The 16,977-nt window shown below is 37.0% G+C and overlaps 1 protein-coding gene across 1 annotated transcript in view; it reads right to left on the bottom strand.

The window, feature by feature from the left end:
- Positions 1-16,977, bottom strand: part of PARD3 (par-3 family cell polarity regulator) — a 435,290-nt gene that overhangs the window by 152,636 nt on the left and 265,677 nt on the right. Inside the window, 2 exon segments of the mRNA XM_088534020.1 lie at positions 2,684-2,873; positions 10,164-10,314. Of these exon segments, the coding sequence (XP_088390146.1) occupies positions 2,684-2,873; positions 10,164-10,314 (341 nt within the window).

The following is a 16,977-nucleotide window of genomic DNA, read 5'->3' as shown; positions in this document are numbered from 1 at the left end:
AAATACAGCCTCCGCATATATATTTATTCAAAGTCCTAATAACATAATAAAGCTCAAAAGTTGAATACATTTTCAAAGAGATACCAGAGATTACCAAGAGAGCGGCACGATCAGAACACAGGAGAAGCTATCAGAAATTCTGGGCATCAAATCACAGCTTTGCTACTGACATCCTTTCTAAGGGTATCCTCTGAGTTTCTCTTATCCACACTCATCAAACCTCCCTCTCACGCAGTTGTTACAGGCATTATTTAGTCTATGCTTGCAAAGTATCCTGAATACTAAAGGTGCCATTTAGCATCATAAATTACACCCTGCTATCACTAATTCTCAGACCTTTTTACACTTCAAATATCAGAGCCCTATGCAGTGTCATCAGTTTTCCTGCCTAGGTTTATTTCTAATATTAATGACCCTCAAGTGTGTTTTAGTAAAGAAAGAGGCAGCTCGCAAGTTTGAATACATGTACTTGGCCACAAAGTACCCAAAAGCATCAGAGAAGATCCAAAACTGGAAAAGCCAATGAGAATTAAGGAGTAACTAATACTCTCAAAATACCTAATTTTAATATTTTCAACTACATTAAATTCACCTTCTGTCTTTTATTAATACAACTCATTAAGCAATGCCAAATGCAATTTACTATATTCTAGCATACTAAACAAATAAGATTTCTGGAATGACAGCTGATCCTTAAAAGAATGTAACCGTCTTCTGACCCCCAGTGTTATTAAAATTCCACTTATTAATCCTGTCTTATTGCCCCTTTGTTTTCATAACATTTTCATCAAGGATTAGGGAGATATTGTCAGGCTGGAAAAGCTTACATTTTCTTCTGTGATTCAGAACAGCTGCCATTCTTGTTTGGATAACCCTTCATCCATATTCTTAGTTTTACCCTTTGTGCCTTCCAGCAAAACCATACAATGCACCTACATTCTACAAGTCCTCCTTCATCCATTAGCAGCAGGAAATTAATGCAACAAACTACTGCTGCTGCTATTTATTTTTTTTACAAATAGAATACATTATATAGTAAGGTACTATACTGATCTACTCTTTTAACTGCAATTGTATCTGAGGACCTTTACAAACTCTCATAGAGAGAGAGGTTTAAAGGTTTTGCGCATGATGAATTCCACAATATCTAATCCCTATTTTCTTTAGTGATACTGTCATTTTCAAAGTAGTATATGAATAGTAAGAAATGCTGCAGAAGTAAATGTAAAAGCATCTGCAGGTTTCAAATGGCCTTTTATTTTGTGCTGTAGGTTTTTGCTCACATTCAGCAAAAAAATCACTCAGCAATAAGCTATTATGTGCAGTCTTGAGTACTGTTCTATTTAAACATCTCAGATTTTCAGCTCTAAAAGCTCTTACAATAGACAGATGGACTTTTCAAGGGCCCAGACTACAGGTATAACTTCTTCAAGAGAAGAGCTGCAACATTAAAAAAAAGGCAAATGAGGATGAAAAAGTTACTTTTAAATACACCCATTAAAATGGTGTTTAAAATACAAAATTCAAGTCCTGAACCTGATATCAGATAAACTAACATGAAAAAGAAGCAGCTGACAGGTGCATATCAGCTGACAGGCACTATTCCTGTTTTATTAAGATACCGCTGACATATTCATAAGAGACAAGAGAGATAAGAAAATTCATAAACTTCATGCCATTTGGGTAACTCTCTAGCTTTAAGAAGTGGCATGGTAAAGAGGTGGGCTTCTATTTTACTATTACTATAGATAATTACAGGACTTGCAAATTAAATCTTAGATCTGTACTAACAGTCCTAAGCAATAAACAATATCTCTTTGCCAGGAACATAAACAAGTTAATAATGGTCTTCAATGGTCCTCCTTCTCGTTAGGACTCACAGGTAATTAGAAAGTCAGCCTAGGATTCACATAAATTGTTTTTATTATAGATTAAATATATATATATATATATTATTTATTTTAAAAAGTGAAACTACCACAGACTACTGCCTTCCCATGATAGCTACCATATTATTATGAACCATATTATTATAAAAACGGTATTGCTTCCTGAATAATAAAGAAATCTTGACCAGCGCTTGTTGTATAAACATTAACACTAACGGTGCAACACAAAGAGCTCCCTTGACTTTCAGGTAGATCTTAAAATTACTGCATGTTATTAGGAAAATCAATGAAGCACATAGTGGTCCTAAAAGGCTCCTAAATGTGCACTGGAATATAAAAATAAAATCTATGTTTAATAAAAGTAGAAATATATTTACAGTGAGACTTATAAATTAAATTTTCTGACCAAAATTCATTTTTAATCTTTTATACTTCAAGTGTTTAAATTTAGTGAAGCTTCTTTATAAAAGCCAGCTGAGTGGGCAACTGAATTATTATTAAATACTCAAATTATCACAGCTATACACTCACTTGGTGTTAATAACAATTAGCAACATTTCCACAAATGTGCTTCGAGAAAGCACAGAACTGTGCAACCAGAAGCAAGAAGTCCAATAAATTATCTGTATAGACTCCCTTACTGAAACCCAGAGCAAATACAAGTTTTAAAATAGTGTATTCTAAATACGCGGGAAAAAAGAGAAGGATTAATATTAGTGGCAACCAAAATTAAACTAAAAAAAAGATTTAACAGCAATAATCTATTGTTTGCTTCTCCTAAACCATGCTCTTACCAGTCTGTTGACTCATTAATTGCAGCTTTAGCCCATCCAGCGGCATCAACGGTTCCAAATCCAACATCGTCGTGGGAACTGGATGACGACTGGTCGGAGAGATGTGGTGGGAGCACCGACAGCCTGTCATCTTCAATGATGACTGTGTCATCCTGGGGCATGTTCACCGTTGGAGACAGCTGATATTTACCTGAACAAAGGGAGAGAAAAGAAGACGAAAACTAAACAATGGCAGAGACAGCCTTGAATAATATATAGCCGCAACTGATAAAACGTCATGTCAAACTACCTTGCTCCTGATAAGAATGACACAACACAGATATTAAAATTAAACACGTCTCGCTATATATGTGTCTTCTTATGCAGAGGTCTGAAAAGTAACATCAGATGCACCTGCATGCAACTGCAAGAAAATAATATATTTTCTTAAACTCTTCTGAAGAGATGAAGGAGAAGTAAGTTCGATGAGGACTAATAAATCTCATCACCTCTCATTATCAGATACTGCCCAAAAGACATTCAAAACTTTTTTTGGCTGCTATTAGGAACTGGGAACCATCTTATAAAGCCCACAAAAAACTGTGAATTGTGAAAGGTGATGAGAACTCACGGCTAAAGCCAACAAAAGGAAAGAAATCCAAATTTGAAAAATTGTTTATTTTCTGCTTTGGAAAATAATCTACAGGCACTACACAGGCTTCCAACGTAGATGGAAATATTTCACTTGAGGCATTAAAAATAAAAGTGAAAATCTGTCTTCATTCTTTTCCCCTTAAAATACATGTAAATTCTGGTAGTAATGTTAAAGTGGTCAAGTTAGAGCCATTGCATATAAGAGACATAACATACATTCAACATTGCTTTTCATCTGCATGTAGACATCATTTGGCTAATTCAGAACAGTAGCAGTTAAAAATGATATTCAGAGGATTCTTACTAACTACTAAAATACTGTTTCCTAGTAAAAGCCAGTTGCAATATGCATTAAGTATTTTACACCATTATTATCGCATTTAGAGTAATTAATGTACATAATCATATTTTCCAGTATTTATTTTTACGCATAATATTTTATAACATTTTCAAACTGCTGAAAAAAATAAGAAAAGGGATTATATAATATTATTTGGAAGAAGGTAGAAATATAGAGTGATTCTTCTTAAAAATTTAATTTCAAATAAAAACTGGCTATGCCAGTATTGAGGAACACTAAGCTAAAACTGTGCTTGTTAAAAGGAAAATAATGATTGGAAAAATGGAAGAAAATTGTTCAGTTATCCGAGGCAAATTACTTCACATTAGTTACTCCTTTTTTTTTTTTTTTTTGTTATAGAATGTATTTTAAAATATTTTTTTTTCTCCTGGATATTGATCCCCAACTTTAAATATTGCCATTTAAAAGTCATTAAAATTTGCCCTAACTCTTATTCCACTCAGCATAATTCCAAGTGAAAGATCATGACATGGCATGACTTCTACTACTCGAAACTTATTATCACACCAAACAGTAAAATTATCACATCTCATGAAGAGAAGACCACTAGCTTAATCAGTAATTCATCTAACAACAAACTCTCTATATTATTTTAAAAGTATGATGCATCTAAGTGACTATATTTAAAATATTTATAATTTTATAACATTAACTTCTTATGTGGCCACATCACATACTTTCACACATTATTATTAACACAAATATGAAAAAGTTGTAAGATCTTTTGTCAAGAGTTATATGAAATTGTTTCCCCCTCTCCCTTTTTTGAAAATGTATGTATGAGCTATTGTTACTTTCTTGAAATGTAATTATTCTAGAAAAAAAAAAAGAATCTATAAAGAGTAATTAGCTGATTACCATATTGCTCACTAAAATTACTACAGCACTAGAAAATACATTGTGTACTGGAAAACTAATACACAGTTTTCCAAAGAAGGGAAACCAGCTTCAAAAGAGATCTTTCAAAAAGGTGAAAGTAACTGGAAGAAGAAGGACCTGCATGGCAAACAACTCATCACTGTCAAAGGGAAATGAATGCATTGAGTTTGCATAACAGCTGATTCTTTGCCCAGCAATAGCCTCTTTGATGGACAGGTTAATGTTTAGCCTGGCAATGTACTTCTTTCCAAACATAATGCCTACAAGATTGTTAACTGTGTAGTTAATAATGTCTCCAAAGAATTCATTGTGAAAAGGTATAACCTTATGGCATTTTGCAGATTGAAGTTCCCATTTGAGAGGCTGCAGTAATTCAGTAACATTTTTAACTTTTCTCTACCCTTCTTCATGGGTGAAGAGTGACATTTTAATAGTTGCTTTGGAATTAAGGGGAAAAACCATGTGATGTGCCTATGCTTTTCACCGCAGATGAAGCTAAAAACAGGTGAAAGGCTTCACCTCCAAAGCAGCCTGTTTGGCAGAGCTCAGCACGAGAGTCAATATGTCCTTTGTAGGGAGCTCAGTTAAAGCAGACAGAAAAACACCTTTGGCAAAAGTAACTCCACAATTTTATGACAAATATTACAAGGAAACATCAAACAAACTTCAAACCCAGTAAGCATCACTATACTGCGACTGATCTACGAATCTGAGGCTTTGTTCAAGCTGTCTACAAATGTACAAAAGACAATAATATTCTCTCAGGCTGGGAAAACTCTTTTTAAATTAGAATCTGAAGATATTTGAAGTCCAGTTTTGTGTCTATTCATTTGACTTAGTATGGTAAGCTATACGGTAACACATTGTATTTTGGATGGGGTAACAAGGAAGGGAAAACATTTTCCCTTTGGAGCATGTCACATCTCAGGTGACAAGGCTCACACTGCAGTGACAACCTACACCATGACGATCACACCAAGAATATGGTAAGGAGGCCTCCGAAGGCTTTACATCTGCAGAGTTCCTGTACCAAATGACTGGTCTCCAGCTCTAAAAGGACTTTTGAATTAGAAGGAAAGCTATGCCAACCACCTACTCCTCAAACTTGAAAATAGCTTGGACTTGAATTAAATCATGCTCTTCAAAAAAAACAAACCCGAACATACGCACTATGTAAAGTGAACAACAGTCCCACTCACCAAGTAATCCAAGTATTATTACTCATTCTGATGAGCATTTTGGTGTTGCGTGATTCAGACAAACTGCACACTTTAAGCTTCTTCCACCAGAAACTAGAGAGCCCTGCTTGCCCTGACATGCCAGATCCAAAACTCAGCAGCTACTAGATTGTGATGAACAATGAATTATTGAGCACTCTAAAAAATTCTGTCACTCAAACCCCCCAAACAATACACTTTTGTAGAAAATGAAAAATGTATTGGCAATCTCAAGATAAGGCCTTATTTCCACAAGTATAGAAGACAATAAAATAACAGTAATAATAATAATAAAATAATTTTCATTATAAAGACAACAGTCATAAGATAGTCCAACAGTAAGGACTCAGGGAAATATGCAGTAGGAAACTAGAACTTATCCAAATCTTATTTATTTGAAACTAACAGCACCTTTGTTCACACTAACATACTGAGTGTTGGCAAAATGTCCACATCATCTAATATTCCACTCTAAATAAAGGTGGGACTGGAATTACTTGTCTGGGAACACTTAAGAAAAGTCAATGATACCTCAGAGAAAGAAAAACTGGGAATTTTATCTTTGTCTTCTACTTATTGAAGTAATTCCAAGAATCAATCCGTAATATGAATGTGCTAATGAAAGAGATATCATTTGGTTATTGTACAAAAATGCCTCGATAACTGTCCAGGCATCAGATCTGAAGAGGGGTGCTCAGAATTTCCAAGAAGTCTGCTGTATTCCAAATAAATGGTTAGCTGGGGAACTGCACCAGGCTTGCAAAGCAAAATTTGAATTTAATTGACATCCACACTCCACATCTCTAGCTTTGAATTTTTTTGAAGTGCTTTATCCTGATTGCATCCCAAAGACAGCAACTATTTATCGTAGTTCCTTTTGTATAGCACGTATAGAAGTTTATGTTGTTCTGAGGGATCCTGAGGGATGAAAAGTAGATTCAGCGCAAGCCATAGTTATTCTGTGTACCCTGATAAATAACTTCTGTTTACTATTAGCATTACCATTTACCATTACCATTAGCAATAAAACCTGCCATCTTCTTAAGAAAATATCAGCAACTAAAAGAAAAAGATGAGAGATGGCTTTGTGTTAAGGTGCTTGTTCAGTAAGCATAATTTATACAGATAGCAGCTATGTTTCTGTGAATTGCAAAACCCCAGACCTTACTGGATGATATGCAGAGAAGGGTATACCGGAAACAAAGACCTGAGTTTTAGATCATGTAGCAAAACAAGCTAAAATAACACAGTTATTATTTAGAAACAGGCTACAGGAAAATAAATAAGAGGAAAGGTTTAATCTAACCATCATAATGTCTAAAGAGAAATGGCCTGGTTAAAAAAAAAATCAGTCCCTGGAAACAGAAAGAGTAATCTCTTCTCCCTAAACATTTTTCAGTGAAATATTGGTTGAAAAGCATAAGAAAATATATAAATTAGTAGCAATAATAATTATCTTCTGGAAAAAGAAATATTTCTACAGAAGAACGATTGGAAACTTTACAAGTATCATGTAGTCCTCTTGCAGTAAGCAAATGTTTCTTCTATATCTTAAAGAGTGTTCTAAAATTGGTGCCTTATTCCCTCTCTCACAAGAAGACTCTGACAAGGAGGTCCTGATACCAGATTGAAATAGCAGGAAAACAGTCTTAAATACCTTTTTGAAAATAGCAATAGATATATTTCTTTAAAAGTCATTTCAAATTAGGCTTTTGGTTTTTACTCAACTTTAAGAAATGTCTGAGGTGAGTTGGAATTTTTCACATTTTGAGATTATCACTTTTGACTGACTTAGAAAGAGAGCCATCCATTTTATCACACAGTAAAAGGTGCAAAAAGACAGAGCCCTTCACACACAAAATCCAGCTGTGACCTCCTCACCACAAGGTACCAAGAACACCAAAAGTTACATTCTTAAATCCTCTGAGGGCTAAATTAAAAGTCACCAGTTGACACAACAAGGCCTTAAGACCAAAGACCACTAAGTACTGGGAGAGTACTCGGGAACCAGCATGCCCTTTTCAGTTGTCTTTACAGCCAGACACAGTATACAGAAGAACAGACCTCCAGTTTTACTCAGCCAGACTGTTCCTATGAAAAATTCTGCTTTTCAAGCCAATTTTCAAGGCAGCAAGACATTTTTCAACAGTCGTGTTATACCACATATACATGCATGGGAAAACAAAAGTTCTGCGTTTTTTTCTCATTATAAATGCATGTAGGACCTTAAGTCCACTGGACAATTAAGACTAATTTCTACAATCTTTAGCCATTCTAAAACAAACAACTGCAGAGATCTGTACAAACATGTGTTGTATGCAAAGAAATACACATGCAGCAATATGACAAGTTTGAAAACACTGAGTTTTTACTTTAATTGTACTCATTCCTTCAGAATGATAAAGTTATTAGAAAACTGACTGCAACCTAAAAATGCAACCAGCCCATTTACTATGTGGTGCAGGTATGATTTGATTTCCATGTGCTTCCAACTTACTTAAATCCATCACGGTTTTAAGTCAGAACCAATTTTAAAACAACTTCCTATACAGTTCGTGGTCTCTGAAAACAATACAGACTCATGAGAAATCAGAATATCTGTAGGAAAACCTTACAAAAGGCAGGACGGATTTTTAATCCCTATGCAAACATTGCAGAGGTAAACAAAAGCATTAGATTATAAGATTCTTCTTAAGGTTTTTGGCTTTTTGATGAAATATCAGTTACTGGCTGCTGTTAAAGAAAGATTTGCTACCAGACTTGATGAATCCCTAGTTTCGTTTGTCATGGCAAATCCTGGGCTCCTGTGATGTGAAATTAAACTGCGTTGCTTGACATGTGAGCACACAGACGCTCTCCAGGCCTGTTCTCCCATCGCTGGCCAAGGTGTTTAAGTGATAACTCATTAATACTTATATCGATCCTACATGTAAATCCTCTGCAATGCTGATGGGAAAAGCAGAAATTAGTGCTTTTCAAGTATTTTATCGAACCCCCTGAAACTATATGAAAACTCACTTGTCTCTATTTGGAAAAATAATGCTAAAGACTTCAGATTATCAACCCTTACATTTTTCAATAAACATTTTAAAAAGCTATTTTTCATTAGGTGTATATGGCTGGCTAAAAAAGTTTCATACTACCTTGATATTTTAAAATGTAGTATTTCTTCTGATTTGCAGCAAATATAATGCAATAGACTAGAACATGACTTATTTTTAATTACTGCTGCTTAAATGCACACACAAATATGAATAATAAATTAAAAAGGATGAATTATCCTAACAGCAAAACTGTGGATTTTCACAGAGTTCAACAGCACTGTTACTTTGCTACTACACAAAATATCCCAAAAGATGAAAATTAAAAAAAAAAACTGACACAGCAAAATACATATGCCAACTCCTAACTAAGTGGGAAGATGGCCCAAATCATGGACTTCCACTTTCTGAAATAGAAAATCCATTTTAGGGAACTCAAATCTAAATTCAAGCTTGCTTCAGATCAAGTTAATGGCAACACTCTACTAATATAGTTCATGGGTGTCAAGCACACTAAAAAAATGCAGATTTAATGGCTGCATTTTATGTTTAAAACTTGCAACTCAAGCAAGCAATCAGAGTTTCTTATGTCAGATGCTATTTTAATCAAACTTCTCTTTTTTGTTTTAGATTTGAAAATACTTTCAAGCTAATCCCATGCTAGTCAGTAAATCCGACCATTTCTGTGGCAAAAAAAAGTCTTTAATACCTAGGTCTGTACACAGAAAGCTGAACTGCTGCAGAGCAACTGCTAATGACCTCATTATTCACTGGGGCCATGCAGATGGTATGGCATGGAAGCTAAACAAAGCATGCTTAAAATAAGTTAGGAGGCTTTAAAATTGCTGTCCTGAAAAGCAAAAAAATCAACCAAAATAATGAAAGAACCTAATAAGCATAAACGGGTGCAGATTTTTATTAGTTATTGTTGCATTAGAATGACTGAATTAGAGGAAAACAAATGACGAAATATAATTATAAATTCCTTAAAGAAGGACCCACTTACTTTTAATTTGAATAAAGACTCAAAATGCAGACTACACTAATGAACAATTTATTGTCAGACCAGATACTAAAAAAAAAAATGTTAAATGCTCCTGTTATTTGTTCCATTACCTGCTATGGGATATGAAATTCACTTTATAAATCCATTTATTGATGTTCTTTCATCAATAAGCTATCTAAAAGGCTTCTGTGGAACAATTTTAAGGCATATTTTAAATTGGTCAGTGCAACTTTCCTTTTCCCTGCTTTTCCCATGGTTCACATGAATGATACATTACTCACCGTTCACAGCATCACAGAAAGGAGAAAGCCCAGGTGTGATTAGCAGCGGCTGTTTGACTCACCCATTATCCTGCTCAGCGCCGCGTTCCTTGTGGGCGACTCGCTGAAACCCTCGATCCCACCGTACAGCGAGTGGGAAATCCTACGTTCCCGGTCATCCAGGACAGTCTCTATAGGCAGCTCTGGCCCAGAGGGGCTTGCAGGTGACTCCAACTGCATAGAAAGAGAAAAATCAGCGCTGAGCGTCCATTTAGCAGCATGGGGGAACTTTAACAACTTGCCTAAGGCCTAGACCTGTCTGGGCACCAAATGAGCTAGAACTTTTCACCCTGGACAAATATAATTTGCAATGACAGTTTTGCTTAATGACCAACTTTCTGTGCCACTTTGCTCTGCACCTCCCATGGTGCCCTGTCATATTTCAAATCTTTCAGCAGAAAATTGGTGGAGAAAAAAAAAAAGGGAAGAAAAAAAAAAGGTTTTGGTGTTTCTTTGTTGCACAATTTCTTAAGATAGTATTATTGGGCAGATAGCTGGACTATCTTTCACACCCCGACAGCCTGACAGAACAAGACTATTTTCAGGAGCACAGCACAGGAGCGCAGTCGGAGCTGGTTGCTGATGCTTTTGGAAGTAGTGCGTTTTCCTTTCACATGCAATCATTATGGAAACCCCCATAAAACTCCACTATGTATATTAGTAACCAGCACACAAACACTCAGGAGTTTTGTAGTTAGGAGAAAAAAGAAAGTGGCTTCCCATTATTGTTATTATAATTAATGCTCATGAGGAATTCTTTACTCTGCCTTTCCTGCCTTCAGGGTAAAGAAATCTCACACACTTCCTTCAGTATGGACCTTTCCTGATTCCCGCCAGATTGCAGCTTCCTGTCAGAGTGGTCAGAACTGGCAAAGCCCTGCAGGCCCTGGGGCCGCGGGTCCCTGCCCACCAAGGGTCTAGGTCCAGGCCTAGCTGGGGCATTAAGAACCAAACCAAGTTTGTAGTGGAGAAGCAGAGAGAGGCATGTTGCTTGGCCATGTAAATGGGGGAAAAGCCTGCAAAAGCGGTTATTCTCCTGCCCTCATTGCTGTCCATCTCCAGATTCTTCTGAGTGACCACCTACTTCAGTCCTTATGGAGAATGGCCACCTCTTTTTCCCCTGTGTATGCCTCAAAAAGGAGAGTGCTTGCAGGGCAATGAAAAAAGAAGGTTTGAAATCACCTAGTTTGGTTTAGATGCCCCAATAAGGGGGCAGGAAGCTCTGCAGACGCTGCCTATGCAGGACCTTGGAGAGTAATGAATCCCCATGCGCTGGTGACAACTGAGACTTCCAACCTCCTTATCAGCAACCAACAACTTGCTGCCAGTGACCCACCACGGAGCTAAAAGACCTCCCCTACCATCACTTAGCCCCTCGCCTCCAACCTCAGTGCCTGTAAAGCTCTAGTTACGTAGCAATACACAGAACAAATTGAGACCATTAAATCGACTCATCCACTGTGTGAGCTGAAACAATCTCTCCTCAAGAAAAAACAACCTGCTAAACAAATTTAAAGAAATAGATGTTTTGCATGATAAGCATATTATCTCACACATCATTCATTATCTATTTTGACCAACATACCTTTTCATATTAAAGTGCATACTTAAATCTTACAAACAATATCCTTACAGAAAACCTATCATGTGCATTTTATAGGTACTGAAATACAGCAAAGAATCAGATTTTGCAAGACACATAACAAAGTCACAGGGAATTGAAAATGCTTTTTTCACAGGCCTGGTCTCTACATGAGCAAACAAGAAGCAGTTCATGGTTTCAGGAATTACAATAACAAGCAACATGTTTGTTTTGTTTTTTTCTTAAATAGCTGCCTTTTATTAATCACCATCCAGAGTTCCCAAATGACAAAGAAATGCATGCTATGAAAGATATATTTTTTTAACTGCTTCAAGGGCTACAAAGGGCTCTTAACTACAGGCTTCATGACAGAGGCTTTGAAGTCAACTCGCTGGACTAACAACTTGTGACATTGGGTTGCTGGCTGGCTGCCCGGGACACGGAGGGGTGGGGATTGGAGCAACGCTGCATTCCAGAGTGCCTCAGACCACAACCCGAGGTCGCAGCGCCTGCAAAAGTTATTATTTCTGTTCAAAGCCATCATCTGTTTAATATAAATGAGATATTTAATGAAGTTCCAAATTGTAGACTTATCTCTCCCAGTTTGATAAGCACGGGGGAGATTTACTGCATCGGAGGGTCAACACAATTACAATTGGAGGCACGTCAAGCTGCAGAAGAATAATAAACTTGCAGTGAAAGTGAATTAGACTCAATAAGGTTTAAGTTGTGAAATGAGGATTTGTTTTACTTTTTTTTTAATTTGCAGATTACAACTGACAGCTTTACTGAAAAGTAAATTAAACAATATTCATAGCTTCTGATTTAAAGAAATCAAAAGAAAATTCAAAAAGGAAAAAAATGTTTAAATTTTGAAATACTGTAAGAAAAAAAGAGTAGAAAACACTAGGCTGCTTGGGAGCTTAAAGCTGCATGACGAATGTGTTAAATGATAAACTAACCTTTATTTCAGTTACTTTCAATATCAAGTGAAAATATCAAAGCATTTTGGGATTTATTTTGCTAGTACTATATTGATGACTTTATGTAACAACTGTCCAACTTTTAGTGAGCCGTATCACACAGACCTTTTACAAGTGACAACCCATCAACTTTCAAACTCATTTGTAAGAAGGTCTCAACAGATTTTTAGAAAGATACAGATAAGCAGGAAGCTATGAATCAGAGAAATACATGATATTGCTCACCAGGTAAAGTCGTAAACTACAGTGTAAATAAAAGGCATAGCAGGAACTCTGTGTATAGATTTTTTTTTAATTGCATCATGTATTTTATTATTTTCATGAGAAAAATATTTTCCATTTCTAATTATCATCTCAAAAGTTGTGTTTAAATAAAGGTATCAGCAGCCAATTACACAAATACTTAATGATAAGATAGATACAATGCCACTTACAAAAGAGCAAAAATTAGGCAGGAAGTACAGAGATGGCTTTTACAAAAAAATATTTTCCTAATGTTATTTGCAGAAAATCTGTAAGAAAAAAATACATTAAAATTGGAACCTGTGCTGAGGGCAAGACAAAGATCACCAGTCCATAGCAAGATTAGTTCAAATAAAAAGCTGCTCTTCCCAAGGCACTTCTGGAGTGGCCCATTCTTTCTCATGGGTATCAGTGCCATCCTGGTATAATTTAATTTAACTGATTCATAAAGAAAAGATAGTGTAAGCAAAAATGTGAAAATTACATTGAGCTGCTTTAAAGGCCTAGATAGAAAATCCAGCTATGCAGCAAGTGGCTCCATACATTTCTAGTAAGGCCTATGAATAGCATTTATTCATATGCAACTTTGAAGTCACCGAAGGGCTGGGGTTGGATAGGGCCTTTGGACATCATCTTGTCCATCCTCCCTGCTCAATGCAAGATACCTAGGACAGGTTGTCCAGGGCCATGTCCAGTCAGGTTTTGAGTATCTCCAAGGATGGAGACTCCACAACCTCTCCGGGCACTTGCTCCCATGTTTGATCACCCACGCAGCAGAAAAAAACTCTTTCTTATGTTTGAATGGCATTTCCTGTATTTCAGTTTGTGACCATTTCCTCTCGTCCTTTCCACTGAGAGGAGTCAGGCTCTGTTTTCCTTCCCCCTGCCCACTACGTGTTCACACACATTGATAAGATCCCCCTCTAGCCTTCTCTTTTCAAGGCTGAACAGAAAGAGTTGCTCCTCTGGGGTCCTAGCATTGATCTGTCATTCACAATCATATTCATAAAGACACAGAAAACCTTCTGTGGTACAGACTCCCTTTAACTCCTTTTCTGCCCCTTCTCTTAAAATAGGAATGGAAAGGAGATTTTTTTTTAAGTAAGATATCTCCACCCTGACCCTTTGTCATTCAGATAAGAAACAGCTGCTTGCTAAAGCACTATCTGTACTAACTAGCCCAGCTGCTGCTTATCTAGATGATAAAAGGACAACTAATGTGGTCCTTTTTACTTAAACACCACCATCCATCCTATCTGAAGTTATGCACATAAACATGAAAAGGTTTATGCACAAGAACATTGCCAAAATATTCAAAGCATAAACAAACTTTCTTTTTTTGGAGGGAAAAAAAACAATAACCACTCCCCTTTTACCCTGTTGGAAATTAAATCATCTTCCATGCCAGCATTATGGATTTTTAATAAGTCACTGCACAAATCTCTTACATCTTACAGTGCATTCAGGGAAGCGAAGCCCTTTCTGGAGTAATTCTCCGGGCTTTCTTTTTTTCCTTTTTTTTATCTGTGTCCTGTTATGTGCCTCAAAGCTAGAAGCCTAAAACAGGCTAGAGACTATTAATAAATACTGTATTAGAAGCTCAGGTAAAACATGCACCACAATTCAAACAGAAAACAAAATGATCCAAAATTCTCCTGTAGAGTTCAAAGGGAAAAATAGTATAGAAAAAAAAAAAAAAGATCAGCATTTAATAGATTATAAGAACAGGAAAAGCCATAAAATATGACAGGTCAAACATAAACAAGAAATTAAGAAGGATTAAAAAAAAGAATTTAATCAGCACCCCTTAAAAGAGGCTCAGACATCTGGAAGAACACCTGAAACCCGCAGCTTGCTGGGGAAGGAGTGGGACCAACTTGATGACAAAGGCGTGAAAGGAGGCACTTCTGCATGAGAAGGCTGTAGCAGTGATGCTCCATGTACTCTTTGCATCAGTCATTACCACTGAAGATACTGAGGAGATTTCCACAGCTCACCCCTTTCTTGGTGCCAAACAAGCCGCAGAGGCCAGATCAGTTAATAGCAAATAGGAAGTGTTAGACCAAGGAGATAAGTGAGATGTTAACATGTCCCTAAGGGTGGATGGCATTCTCTCAAAACCCCTGAAAAAAACTCAAGCATTGAACTGTAAATGCTGGCCACCTAAGCCATACAGTCATGGACGCATGAGCAGCCATGGCGCCAGAGGACTGGGGGGTGCCTATTTGACTGGAAACTACAGATACAGGGTCTTCCTTCCTTCCTGATAAATGAGTGGAATAAAGTAGCTCCTGGAGTCCAGCATAGAGGAATGTCTGTGAGGAAGCATGAGCATTGCCGTGTAGAGGGAAATCCTGCCTCACCGACACGGTGGAGTTCTGCAAAAGGTGCCAGTAAGCTCAACAAGGGAATGAAACACACATAACACATCTGCATTTCCAAAAAGACTTTAGAAAAGCTTCATGTCAAAGGTTTTTAAAGAAACTAAGTTTTCATAGGACTGGAATGAGCTTTCACTTTATGGACTGAAATCTGGCTAGCGGATTGGAAAGAAAGGATAAGGCTCTGAGATAGAGAAGAGTCAGCAGAAGGTTCCCCCCAGGGATCAGCACTGCGAATAGCTCAGGTTGATGAACAGCTTTATCAGTGACCTGGAGAAGGGAGTGAACAGTAAGTCACTTTGTTTGCAGAAGATATAAAAGTCTTTTAGATAGTTTAATGAACTCCAGAAGGACTTCACAAAACTGATTGGGGGAAGGAGGGGAAGAGCCCACCACCACTAGCAAAACTTGTCATATCAATTCGGAGTAGATAAGAGCACATCCAGGGAAACACAGTGTTGAACTTGCATAGCAATGACAGCTGTGACTCAGTATAGGGTTCTCAGAGTGACCGCTGACTGCTGTCTGAAATGAATGACTGACAGGGTGGACAAGAGCAGCCAAAAAAAGTCAACCAAATGTCAGGCACCATCAGACAACACTACTTATCTGCCGCGTAGCGTGTCGGTGTCCCTGCACCTTGGGACCCACATGCAGGTTGGACCTCTGCGTGAGAAAGCACAGAGTAGAGTCAGAGAAAGCAGAGAAAGGATGACCAAACCAGGGTTAGGAGATAGTGCCTTAAAAGAAAAGGCTAAAAAAAGGGTGTGAGTTTTCCCTCTGGAGAGGAAAAAGCTGAGGGAGACATGAACAGGGTTTACAAAAACAAGATAAGCTGCATATGGAACCGCTGTTCATCAAATTCCATGTTTGAGAACCTGGGGGCACCTTGACAAACTATTAGGGAACTGGCTTAAAAAGTACTTCTTCACACAGTAAGTATTAGACTTCTAGAATGTGTTGCAGCAGGAATTTGCAGAGACAGACACTGTCATCCAATTCTGAAAGGTATTAAAAGTAATTCGCACACACAAAAAAATCTATAGATTTTACAAAAACTCTGCCTGTTTATGTGCACTCTAGCATCCTTAATTCTGGGTGCCGGGAGAGTCTAAGCTCAATGGACCTCAGAAAGCAGCCAGATTCACAGGTTCTTATTAAACCATTGCATTTTTTGCTACTGAATATCAGGCTAGATGGACTATTGACTAAATGCAGAACATTTCTTGTAATATTTCTTATGTTACTTTCGATGTAAGGATGTGGAGTAGCCTCAAGACAAAAAGAACACTTTATGCTCTCAAACATACCAGGAAAAGAATGAATGTTTGTGTGTTTTCTTTCTTTTATAATGAAAGTATTCAGCTGAAAAGTTTCTCTCAGTCATCTCTCTACCAGTCAATTTACTTAAACATTTTTTGAGCTCCTTATATGGGCTGGATTTATGGCTGCTTTCTCCACTTTATGCTGTGCTCTGATGTCAACTCAGCAACTGGAGCAGAGATGGAAAGATATGCAGAATGAATTTTGGGGATCTGCAAATCCTTTGCAATATTTTTAAGGCAGGTTTGTCAAGGAACTCTGTCCAAAAAAGTGAAAAAGAAAAAAAAAAAAAAAAAAAACCTTTCAAATCTCTTATTTTGACGAA

The sequence above is a fragment of the Tinamus guttatus genome, unplaced genomic scaffold (assembly GCF_059628265.1).
Source record: "Tinamus guttatus ecotype Peru unplaced genomic scaffold, ASM5962826v1 Tinamus_guttatus_pri_ptg000530l, whole genome shotgun sequence".
NCBI lineage: Eukaryota > Metazoa > Chordata > Aves > Tinamiformes > Tinamidae > Tinamus > Tinamus guttatus.
Note: the sequence above shows the minus strand (reverse complement) of the source record. Positions and strands in the feature narration are given on the sequence as shown.